The sequence below is a fragment of the Glycine max genome, chromosome 19 (assembly GCF_000004515.6).
Source record: "Glycine max cultivar Williams 82 chromosome 19, Glycine_max_v4.0, whole genome shotgun sequence".
Lineage (NCBI taxonomy): Eukaryota > Viridiplantae > Streptophyta > Magnoliopsida > Fabales > Fabaceae > Glycine > Glycine max.
Window position 1 is genome coordinate 854,482 of NC_038255.2, and position 12,119 is coordinate 866,600.

Sequence of the window (12,119 nt, forward strand, 5' to 3'; positions counted from 1 at the left end):
TTCCAACATGCTTTTGAACCTTTAAAAAACTCATTTTTTCACCAAAGTTTCAACCCAAACTGAGTTTTAGTTGGAAGAACCATATGGAGTTGCTTTTGAAAACTCATTTTACCAACATCAAGTAAAAGTTCTTGTTATTAGTAATTTAGTATTATCTAAACAAATTTCATTTTATCAACATGTTTTTGAAAAAAAAATATCCAAATATAAATCACATTATAATAAACTCATTTTTTATGGTATATTACGGAATTGATATTCTGAAATACATTTTCAAAATACCACCTGTTACGGATTATTCATATATTACGGAATAATTATTCTAAAATACATTTTCAAATTACCACTTATTACGGATTATCGATCCCAAATCCTTCTTGTTAAGGATTATCCAATCCAGGATGTTAAGGGTATTCTAGAAATGAATTATTATGAAAGATTTATAGCCAATAATACATGCAAGTGGCAGCGATGGATATGATTTTGGCAAGTGGCAACATGTTTACAGTAAAAAGTGGTCGTTAATCATTAAACTAATGCAAAGGTAAAATATTGTCGGATTTTGATTATTAGTGACAATGATTGAAATTGCTACATTTGCTATAGCCACCATCATGGACTTATGGCCATTGGCCACATTCAACCATCTAATGGCAGCTTATGGTGTTTAGTGGTGGTGTATGTATATGCCTATGGTTCATCCACAGTGATGTCATGATGATTGATTAATGAATTTAGAAAAAAAAAAAAGGTGGACTAAGAATAGATTAGAAGTTTAAAAAACTAAATTAGCCCAAAAAAATTAATTAACACAAAATAGAAATTTAAATTTTATGAAGAATAAAACTGACAATTAAAAACATGACAAACTACGTAAAGTGAGACATCATCAAATAACTGAGTCTTTTTTGTAAATAAAGTTGAAAGCATAGAAGAAATTTTTTCCAAAATCCATGGCCAATGCGGTGAACATATTTTAAAGAAGATAAAAGAGAAACCGATGTAAAAGTAGGAAATAAATTGATAATGTGTCACTTACGTAGTTTAAGTTTGTCATGTTTTTATCACAAAATAGATAATTTGGCAACAAAATTGTGAAATAAAAATTAAAGTCGAATGGAGTGGAAATTGAACATTGGAACTTACAAAAAAAAAAAAAGATAAAGATACTTAATTTTAAAGTCATACGCAAACTTACAAAAAATACTTTGATAATATAATAATAAAGATTTGACTCTAAGGGTCAGTACTATGACACTATCATTATCATAGTTTGAAATTACCTTGAATGTAATATTGTATTTAAATTAAACTTGAGATTAAGACAACATAAAGCCAAATAAATAAGTGAGTGAATAAATAAATAAAAATGTGAAAGAAAAATGTGGCACGTAGTTGAAAGACACACGTGTATAATAGTGAACAAAAAGAAAAGAGAGACACATGCAACAAGTGTAAAGGCTGCTATTTTTATATTTAGTTCATCCCTTCCCTAGTTGGCTCGTATAATATGCTATTTCTACTGTTCTGACTGCGGATATTTTCTTATTATTATCATATAATTTGATTTCTATATAAACCTAACCCTACTCTACTCTTCCATACACCACTCTTTCTCTCTATTCTCTAACATCACAATTTCAATTGTTTTTTTTTTACATAATCATGGCCATGAAACGTGCTGTTCAATCCCTGCTTGCCTCATCTTCCACCCTCACCAGGAACCTTCATGTAAGCTCAATCAAATGTTGCAAATAATTGCATCTTCTTTTTTCTCAATTTTACAAGAGAATTTTTTTAAATATAAATGTTCCCAAAAGCAATTATTTCCCAGACAGATGCACGTGTATATGTGTCAGTATTGTATTAATTTAACTAGCTAGCATTTATTTCTTCTTTTGTGTGTTCATTTTCTTCTTAAATAAAATAATCAGAGGTGCTATTGGTATTGTGAAGTTGTTGCCATTTCTCTTTCTTGCATTCGTTTGTGATTCATTCACCTCAGATAGCACGTTCACGTGTGGTTGAGTACTTGAGTTTACCCTTTTGAAACTTGTGCCTTATGTTCTTACGGCTCTCTTCATAAAAATCGGGAATAAATATGTTTTATTGTCCAGAAAATATTACTATTATTCTTTTAGTAAACAACACATATAATGTTAGTTTAATTATTATTTTTTGTACATACACTATGAATTAATTAGAAATTAATTGTCATCTGATATATGAATTTTATTAATTTTAACAATAATTATGTCAATAGTCATCTTTAACATAATTTATGATTAATCATAATTGTAAAGATTCTTTCATTTACAGTTTAAAAGTCATCTCTTATTTTTTTTAGACACTTATAAAATTCATTTTTTAAACTCTGCATATAATAAAATGATATGATTTTACATTTTTTTTACAGATGTTTTTGCTCGTTATAAAGGGCCAAAACTCAATATATAAGAATTAAAATAAAAAATTATAAGCATTAATTACTTTTCTAGTATAATGGGTTCATTTGATCCAAAGTTAACTAAAACTAAATTTGATAAATATAATTTTAAATTCTTGAATATAATTCAGACGTGGGTCTAAACCAAATTTTACTTCCAATCTTGGTTGACCCTGTTCTTTTTTATTTCCTTACATTACAAAAAAAAAAAAATACTAACGAAAGGAATTTATCGGTGAAATTATCAAAACGGGGGACCTATGTCTTTCTTCTTTTTTTTTTCTCTCGGTTTTGGATTGTCGTTAGGAAAAACAACAATACAAAAGTAATCTCATTTGCAAAGAGTGAAAATAACTCAAGCCCAGCCCAGTTTTCATAATAAGAGATTGTTTTATTATACCAAACAAAAAGTTGTATAATTGATTAGTCATTGACACACTTTTTTTTTTTTTTGCATATAAATAAATGTGTGTTAGTGAATACTTAATTATTTATATACTGCTGACCATGATTAATTCTTTAACTTTGTTTATGTATGACCGTGATTGATTTCTTTTCTTCTTTCCCTATGACTGAGAATAGGCCTCAGGAGAAAAAAAGAAGATTGTAGGGGTGTTCTACAAAGGGAATGAGTATGCTTCGAATCCCAATTTTGTGGGATGTGTTGAAAGAGCATTGGGTATACGTGAGTGGTTGGAATCACAGGGTCACCAGTACATAGTCACTGATGACAAAGAAGGACCCGATTCAGGTTATATATATATCTTGCTAACTTAATTCAACTTTATATAACATCATCTATCTTGAGAGTAGCTTAATGAATTAGTTTATTCAGTTTAGCACATGTTGTTCTTGATTTATTTTTTAATTTTGAATTCAATTTTTCTAAACTAATGCTTTTCACACCTACTTAGGCTCTGTTTAGATAAAGTTTTCTACAAGTATTTGTAGAAGGAAATAAAAATAAAGTCTTCAAATTAATATATGAACTTCAACTTTTGGGAAAATTAGATGAGAGAGTTCTCTATAAAAGTTTTTCTTTTTTGAAAGGAACAAAAATTATGACATTTCATTCCATTCCATATCAAAGATCGAATACAAAGGAAATATGATAAAAAAAAGAGTGTCTACAAGCATTAAATCGTGATGTTTTTGCAAGAGTATGTACAACATGATTTGTTTGTCTTTTCACAAATCTTAACCTAAAGTTTGGATAGGTTAACAGACTAGCTCTACATTTAGCCAAAATATCATGAAAATCAAAAACATCAGTCGTGGCACTTGTTACATTGTCTACAACTGTTTTACAATCACTCTCAAAAATAACTTGTTGATAACCAAGATTTCTATTAAAGTTTTACCTTCTTATGTTCTTTTTGATAAATACTATGTTGAAGTTTATTCAAACAAGGTCTTAATCTATATTATTCCAACACTTAAGACACTTTTTTTTTCATTTAACAAATTGCATATGCATGCTTATGGTTATTTGTTGTCCTGTTGCAGAACTAGAGAAACACATTCCTGATGCCAATGTCATCATATCTACTCCATTTCACCCTGCCTATATCACCGCAGAAAGAATTAAGAAAGCCAAAAATTTGGAGCTGCTTTTGACTGCTGGCATTGGTTCTGATCACGTTGATCTCAAGGCAGCAGCTGCTGCTGGTTTAACTGTGGCAGAGATCACAGGAAGCAACGTAGTCTCGGTCGCGGAGGATGAACTCCTCAGAATCCTTGTTCTGGTGAGGAATTTCTTGCCAGGGTACCATCAGGCTGTTAATGGGGAATGGAATGTTGCTGGCATTGCACATAGAGCTTATGATCTTGAAGGAAAGACAGTAGGAACCGTTGGCGCGGGTCGAATTGGGAAGCTTTTGCTCCAGAGGCTGAAGCCTTTTAACTGTAATCTTCTGTACTATGATAGACTTAGGATGAATACTGATTTGGAGAAAGAGATTGGAGCAAAGTTTGAGGAGGACCTTGATGCAATGCTTCCAAAGTGTGATGTAATTGTTATCAACATGCCTCTTACTGAACAGACAAGGTATACTTTCTATATCTCAAACAATCAAAAACACTATCTACACTTGAAATCTTGATCCATTTACAATGTTCAAGACTATTATGAGCAGTGCATAATCAGTATTTGTTAGGATAAATTCATAGCCAATCCAAGATTAAAAAATAAAAAAAAGGCAAGTATTTCAATTGAGTGATGTATATGTTATATTATATGTATATTTCATGCTATTTGTTGTACTGGTCTAGACATAGGTTATGCAAGAATATTCAAAGGATTTCCAAGTGATTAGTAGTGACCAATGGCTTTTTGTGATTCAGAGGATTGTTTGACAAAAACAGAATTGCTAAGTGCAAGAAAGGTGTGGTGATTGTTAACAATGCTCGAGGGGCAATTATGGACACCCAAGCAATTGCTGATGCTTGCTCTAGTGGCCACGTTGCAGGTAATTCTAAAACCATATGACAAAAAAAAACATTGTGGATCCAGCACCAAAACATGAAATTATTATTGAACTAATGTAATAGCATAATTTTGTTAGATATTAAAATCATTTATGTACTTAAGTTTACAGCTGGTTCATGACAAATTTAATTTATGTGACAAGGAATCAGTTCAATTGCTGTTTGTTCATATTCCCATCTAAGTTGTTCAGAGGTGGCAAAGTTTTACATCATCATTGCTAATTGTTTTCTTTTCCTTTCCAAATTTCTTAAATCTATAGGCTATGGTGGTGATGTTTGGCCCATACAACCAGCTCCAAAGGACCATCCATGGCGCTACATGCCAAACCATGCCATGACTCCTCATATTTCTGGCACCACCATTGATGCACAGGTATTTTCATTAAGTTTCTATATCATTATTCATTAGCTTAGCTTTTTGTGTCTAAGTTCTTTCTTTCACTTGATGGAACACTAATTAATTAATTAATACTAAACCATACTTGTTTTTCAGTTACGTTATGCTGCTGGTGTCAAAGACATGCTTGATAGGCACTTCAAGGGTGAAGACTTTCCAGAACAAAACTACATTGTGAAGGAGGGTCAACTTGCAAGCCAGTATCGTTGAAGTGATGCTTTTGTTGAATTTGAATCTTCCATTTTAAAGTTCCACGGATTAGCAAATAAAGATCTATATAGAGGGCACTCTAATTATATAATGTACTTGCTTTGTTGAATTTGAACTCGTTTAATTGATGTCAGAAATAAAATTGTAAGGAACACTTTCCATGTTCCATGTATTGATCTTGTGTTTTTCGAATTTGAATGTAATACTTGTCATGTGAGGAATGAAAATTAACGAACAATATGTCTATCAAGACTATGAAGGAAGGGTTGAAAAAAGTGAATTTGCGTATGTTGTTGACAAGATTAATGGGAGGCTAACTGGTTAGAAAGGTAGAAAGGTAAACTTTTAAAAAGGTATGCATTTCTTTTAACCTCACTTTCCAGCAAACATATCGTGTAGCCAATGAATGTGCTGATTAGTTGCCAAGGAATGGAGCCTCCTATTATCATGCATTTGTCAATTGGGATACTTTCCCAATACAACTATGCTGTCTGTTTTGCTACTAAATTCTTTAGGCATTGTTACACTAATGTGTTGGTATTTTGAGAAAAAAAATAATCAAATCAAACTAAATCACTTTATAAAAACCGATCCGTTTAGTTCATTTTATTTTTAAAGACATCAAATCATATGAGTGTGAAATGGATAATTAAATTGAGTCAAACCAATTTGTTCTTTTAACTAAAGGGTCTAAGTTGGTCGAACAGATTCATAAGTGTTATAAACTCTTAATACCATCTTTAAACAAATCAATCCATTTTAAAAAAATCAAATTATTTATTTTATAAAAAATGGTCCATTTGTTTCTAGAAAATAGTTTGATTTGGTTGAATTTTTTTTCAAAAATATTTAATTGTGCACAACCTAATTTCAACTCCACCTTAGATAAAGTATTATCAACTTGATCTTCATCATAATACTTCATCCAGTCTTAAATATAAGAAGAAGAAGAAGAAAAATATTTTTTTTATCTTAAATATAAATTTTTTTAACTAACTTTACTTTATATAATTTTATTATCTCTAAAATATCTTTCATTTTATTAAAGTGATCATTTCAATGACTCTTTTATACTAAGTTCTAAGATAAATGGAAAGAAAAAAAATACTTAAAATGAATGTAAATGAAGTGTGATTAATTAATTTTCTTCATTAATATAATATTTTTTTCTTATTATATTTCAAACTAGAGGGAGTAATTTCAATTCAACCTCACTCATAGTAATTCCAATTCCGTCTTGGTCATAGTAATTTCATCTCGACTTTGATTAGAATATTTTCACTTCATTATTTGTTATATATATATATATATATATATATATATATATATATAGTTGTATATTTAAATTAAATTTGAAATTAGGAAACCGGATAAGATCGTGCTTACGAGGTAGAGTACTTGAATTGAACGCATAAAGCCAAATAAGGAAAAAATAACTAAAAGTCAAATAAGAGAGTGGCACGTAAGAATTGAAAGGCACATCTGTATAAATACCAGTGAAGAAATTGGACAGACAGACACAACTGCGACTTAGTTCATCCCTTCTCAAGCCACCGAAGCCTCACTTTTGTATTCTTCCCTCTCCCAATATTTTCTTCTTCTTCTTCTTATTATTATTATTATCATTTTTTCTATATAAACCTCACCTTAATTACTCTACTCTTCTCTCTAATTACAATTTTCTATTTTGTTTTAATTAGTGAAATTACTTGCATAGATAGATAATCATGGCTATGATGAAACGTGCTGCTTCCTCTGCGCTTCGCTCTCTTATTGCCTCATCCTCCACCTTCACCAGAAACCTTCATGTAAGCCCAATCAAATGTTACAAATTAATTGCATGTTTTTTTTTAAAAACATTATTATTTTCTCAAACTCATGATTTTTGTGTCAATTATATTAATTTAACTTAACATTTCTTCTGGGATTTGGTCCTGTGAAGTTTTTGTTGTACTTTCTCTCTCTTGCATGCTTGATCCATCATGATCACGGGATGCCAAAGTTTCTCTCTCTTTGTATTGTGATGTGCGTTTCTGATTGGTTTTGCTTTACATCGGAACTACGCGTGGTGGTATTCCCTGTCATCAAACTTATCACTTGTGTTCCTATAAAGAATAAATAGTGGGACTTAATGTAATATTAGATAACATTATTTTCTGTTTTTATTATAAATTTATAAAACTGTTACTTTGTTTTTTATCCCTTTCCTAATTTTAAGGATTTTACAGAGAGGAAATAATGAAAACATTATTTTGTGTTCAAATTGTTAAAAACAAAACCAAAAAATAAAAAACTGATTAAAAATAATGTATTTTATTTTCAATACCCCAACAAGAACCATCCTGCCTAGGACCCTTCTAATATCGAAAGGCACCAACAACTGGCCCTATTATTATTCTCATTTGTCCAGGGAAGGCTGCAGGCATGAGGCACCAAACCAAGGGATTTAAAATTTATTAAAAGTCAGGGAATGATTAAATAAAGAGTTGAATTCCCAGAATTTTATACTTAATCAAATTTCACTCAGCAAAAAATTATCAAAAAATATATTATTCCCATTTGTCTGTCTTTATTTATGTCATCTATTTTAATTTTTCTGATGTATTTAACTGGGGCCAAACTGAAACATGTTCATCATGCAAAGGCCTACTCACCATTTCACATGTACGTGTCATCACCCAGCAACCCCATTTTTCTACATAACACACACTCCCTCTCCAACACTCACACTCCAATAACAAATATTTCACTAGCTACTACTCTTCTTAGTTTCTCTGTTGTATCATTTTTATTGCTATATCCTAATCAAACTTCACTCTCAAAATGAGTGATCCCACACTAGCACAACAGCATCTAGTCAAAGTCCACACAACAACACACGAAACAGTTGTTACCACACACAATCATAACCAAACACCCTCAATAAATGTGTGTTACTGAATTATTTAATTATTTGTACACCTAACTATGATTAATATTTAATTCTTCAAAACTTTGTTTATGCATGATAACCGTGATTAATTTTTATTTTTTTCCCCTATGATTGAGAACAGGCCTCAGGTGAAAAGAAGAAGATTGTGGGGGTGTTCTACAAAGGGAATGAATATGCTAAATTGAATCCAAATTTTGTTGGATGTGTTGAAGGTGCATTGGGAATACGTGAGTGGCTGGAATCACAGGGTCATCAGTACATTGTCACTGATGACAAAGAAGGACCTGATTCTGGTTAGTACTTAGTATCTTGCCAACTTAATTCAAGTTTGAGTAAACTATTATTTTGATGATTTGATCTATAAAAGTGTACAACATTGTGAAATTAGTCTCTAACATTGTCACATTAGTCTCTGAAATTAAGATAATTTCATATGACAAATGACATGTTATTAACTCTTTTTCGTACTGTAAATTGAAAAATGTGGCTACGTGTTATATGAAAATTGGTTGGGACCTGGTCTCGGATCATGTAATAATTTCTATCAAACAAGGTATCAGAGTAATCAACACTATAATATCATGGAATGCAAATGTGTTTGTCCCTTCAAGATTTTAATTGCTTGAACTCAATGGAATTTGATGTTCTGCTGCAGAACTTGAGAAACACATTCCAGATGCACATGTCATCATATCTACTCCATTCCACCCCGCCTATGTCACCGCAGAAAGAATTAAGAAAGCCAAAAATTTGGAGCTGCTTTTGACTGCTGGCATTGGTTCTGATCATGTTGATCTCAAAGCTGCAGCTGCTGCTGGTTTAACTGTGGCAGAGGTCACAGGAAGCAACGTTGTGTCGGTTGCGGAGGACGAACTCATGAGAATCCTCATTCTAATGAGGAATTTCTTGCCAGGGTACCATCAGGCTGTTAATGGGGAATGGAATGTTGCTGGCATTGCACATAGAGCTTATGATCTTGAAGGAAAGACAGTAGGAACCGTTGGCGCGGGTCGAATTGGGAAGCTTTTGCTCCAGAGGTTGAAACCTTTTAGCTGTAATCTTCTTTATTTTGATCGACTTAGGATAGATCCTGAATTGGAGAAAGAGATTGGAGCAAAATTTGAGGAGGACCTTGATGCAATGCTTCCAAAGTGTGATGTGATTGTTATCAACACCCCTCTCACTGAGCAGACAAGGTATACTTTTAAATTTAACATCTCAGTCAATCAGAAAAATTATTTTAGACTTGAAATCTCAAGCCACTTATAATTTTCAAAATTATTATCATGAGAAGTGCATTATCAGTATTATTCATATCACAAGGAATAAATTGTTTGATCATGTTCCAGAGATGAGTAGTAACCAAAGATTTCTGTGATTCAGGGGATTGTTTGACAAAAATAGAATTGCTAAGTGCAAGAAAGGTGTCTTGATTGTTAACAATGCTCGAGGGGCAATTGCGGACACTCAAGCAATTGCTGATGCTTGCTCCAGTGGCCACGTTGCAGGTAATTCTAAAACCAGGTGACAAAAATGTTTGTGCTTCCAGCAGCAAAACAAGAAATTATTATTGAACTAATGTAGTAATACCGTAATTTTGTTAAGATATTAAAATCACTTATGTGCTTTCACCAATCTGCTTAAATTTTTGGATTTTGTCTCTCTAAAATGAATAGTAGTAAAATAAGTAATCTCAATAGATGGTGAGAAGATCAACAGATAATATTCTAACACATTCATAATTTATGAAGCATGTGTACATAATACTATCAAGTTATCAACTATTGATTTCTTTACCAATAATTAACTTTACTTATTTTACTTCACAAAGTGAGTTGTTCTGTTATGTCCCTAAGTTCTGTTATGATCCTTTTTTTTTGGTTGTTGTTACTATTCCTTTTTAAGTTGCAATTGCTAATTTTTTTCATCCTCTTTCCAAATCTCTTATTTCTATAGGTTATAGTGGTGATGTTTGGTTCCCACAACCAGCTCCAAAGGATCATCCATGGCGCTACATGCCAAACCATGCCATGACTCCTCATATTTCTGGTACCACCATTGATGCACAGGTATTTTCATTAAGTTTCTATATCATTATTCATTAGCTTAGCTTTTTGTGTCTAAGTTCTTTCTTTCACTTGATGGAACACTAATTAATTAATTAATACTAAACCATACTTGTTTTTCAGTTACGTTATGCTGCTGGTGTCAAAGACATGCTTGATAGGCACTTCAAGGGTGAAGACTTTCCAGAACAAAACTACATTGTGAAGGAGGGTCAACTTGCTAGCCAATACCGATGAAGTGGTGTGTGTCAATGTGGCCTTTGAATCTTCCAATTTTAAGGCCAATGAATATGAGCAAATAAAGATCTAGAAGGCACTCTAATTATGTAATGCACTTGCTTTGTTGAATTTGAACTCGTTTAATTGATCTCAGAAATAAAAGTTTAAGGAACACTCCATTTTCCATGTATTGTTCTTTCGTTTTTCGAATTTGAATGTACATTTACTTGTAGTGCAAAGAAATAAGTAGGCACGGTTAACAAATAGGTGATAGAAAATTGACGAATAAATTGTCTCGCAAACCATGCATATAAATATATAATCAAGTACTCCTCATTTTAGTTGCAATGATGGCCATGAAAGTTGTGACGGGAATAATTATGTTGTTGATAAATTTAGGATATTTTAAGATAAGATAAATTAAATTTTAAGATTTTTTTTTTGATAAATCTTTTATAAATTTTATTGTTAAATAAAGTCTTAATTTAAATTTAAAATATTTTAATTTTGACTTTTCAATTTATTCTAACAATTGAGATTGAAAATTCTTATTGTCATATGTTACTTGAAAAATTCTTGTAAACAAATGTCTTTTAGTAATTTTTAATATTTTTTAAATGTTATTTGAAATACTCTTTTATTTCTAATATTTTTTAAATGTTATTTGAAATACTGTTTTTTAAAATGTTGGTTTCTAATTTTTTGTGTTTTTTTTACTTTTATTTTTTATATATTTATTATTTTTACTTTTTTTAAAATAAATAAATCATAATTTTATTATTTTTCTATTATATAAAATGTTTGATATATAATTAAATATATTATATAATTTAATGATATATAACATATAATTGAATAAAAAAATGTACAATAATTCATGCATCAAGGTTAACTAAGTAAGTTAGACCCTTAGACTCCATTGATATAAACAAGTATGCATTTTCTATACTCTTCATTGCATATATGAAATATGTTTACTATATAATAATTATAATTAAATTATACATAATATATTTTGTAACTAAATGATATTTAATTAAATTTAATATATCATGTATATTATAAATATATAATTAAATGTTTAATAAATAATAATTGAATGATATGTAAGTAAATATATTATATAATTTAATTAATTATTCAATGACGGGTCTTGAACATTCCTCAATTATATATAAAACCCTTCCTTGACTCTTTGTTTGAATCACAATATTCTGAAATCTGAATTGGTGTTAAGTGTTATAATCGATACTAAAAAGAATGGCTCAAGGAAGAGGCAGTGCTGCAACAATGCTATTGTTATGTTAGTGCTTTACTCTGATCAAGGATCTAAACTACTTCATCTGCGGTTTTCCTGGTCAC

The 12,119-nt window shown here is 30.7% G+C and overlaps 2 protein-coding genes across 5 annotated transcripts; both read left to right on the plus strand.

Moving 5' to 3' along the window:
- The first annotated feature begins 1,538 nt into the window (after positions 1-1,538).
- On the plus strand, positions 1,539-5,790 carry LOC100796009 (formate dehydrogenase 1, mitochondrial). The gene is made up of 6 exons (XM_003553810.4): positions 1,539-1,731; positions 3,029-3,197; positions 3,953-4,493; positions 4,790-4,914; positions 5,194-5,306; positions 5,427-5,790. The coding sequence occupies exons 1-6, from the start codon at positions 1,666-1,668 to the stop codon at positions 5,538-5,540; spliced, it is 1,128 nt and encodes a 375-aa protein (XP_003553858.1). The 5' UTR covers positions 1,539-1,665; the 3' UTR covers positions 5,541-5,790.
- Positions 5,791-6,956: 1,166 nt separating this feature from the next.
- Positions 6,957-10,943, plus strand: LOC100797606 (formate dehydrogenase, mitochondrial-like). Of its 4 annotated transcripts, none has more exons than XM_006603655.4 (7): positions 6,957-7,109; positions 7,241-7,348; positions 8,594-8,765; positions 9,128-9,668; positions 9,856-9,980; positions 10,429-10,541; positions 10,662-10,943. In XM_006603655.4, exons 2-7 carry the CDS (start codon positions 7,268-7,270, stop codon positions 10,773-10,775), a joined length of 1,146 nt encoding a protein of 381 aa, XP_006603718.1. In that variant the 5' UTR covers positions 6,957-7,109; positions 7,241-7,267; the 3' UTR covers positions 10,776-10,943.
- Positions 10,944-12,119: the final 1,176 nt, after the last annotated feature.

Bases quoted from the DNA above. Each gene is read 5' to 3' on its own strand.
- LOC100796009 (XM_003553810.4), top strand. From the start codon at position 1,666: ATGGCCATGAAACGTGCTGTTCAATCCCTGCTTGCCTCATCTTCCACC. The intron at 1,732-3,028 runs GTAAGCTCAATC...GACTGAGAATAG, and splicing joins CCCTCACCAGGAACCTTCAT to GCCTCAGGAGAAAAAAAGAA. The intron at 4,494-4,789 runs GTATACTTTCTA...TTTGTGATTCAG, and splicing joins CCTCTTACTGAACAGACAAG to AGGATTGTTTGACAAAAACA.
- LOC100797606 (XM_006603654.4), top strand. From the start codon at position 8,364: ATGAGTGATCCCACACTAGCACAACAGCATCTAGTCAAAGTCCACACA. The intron at 8,766-9,127 runs GTTAGTACTTAG...GTTCTGCTGCAG, and splicing joins CAAAGAAGGACCTGATTCTG to AACTTGAGAAACACATTCCA. The intron at 9,981-10,428 runs GTAATTCTAAAA...TTATTTCTATAG, and splicing joins CTCCAGTGGCCACGTTGCAG to GTTATAGTGGTGATGTTTGG.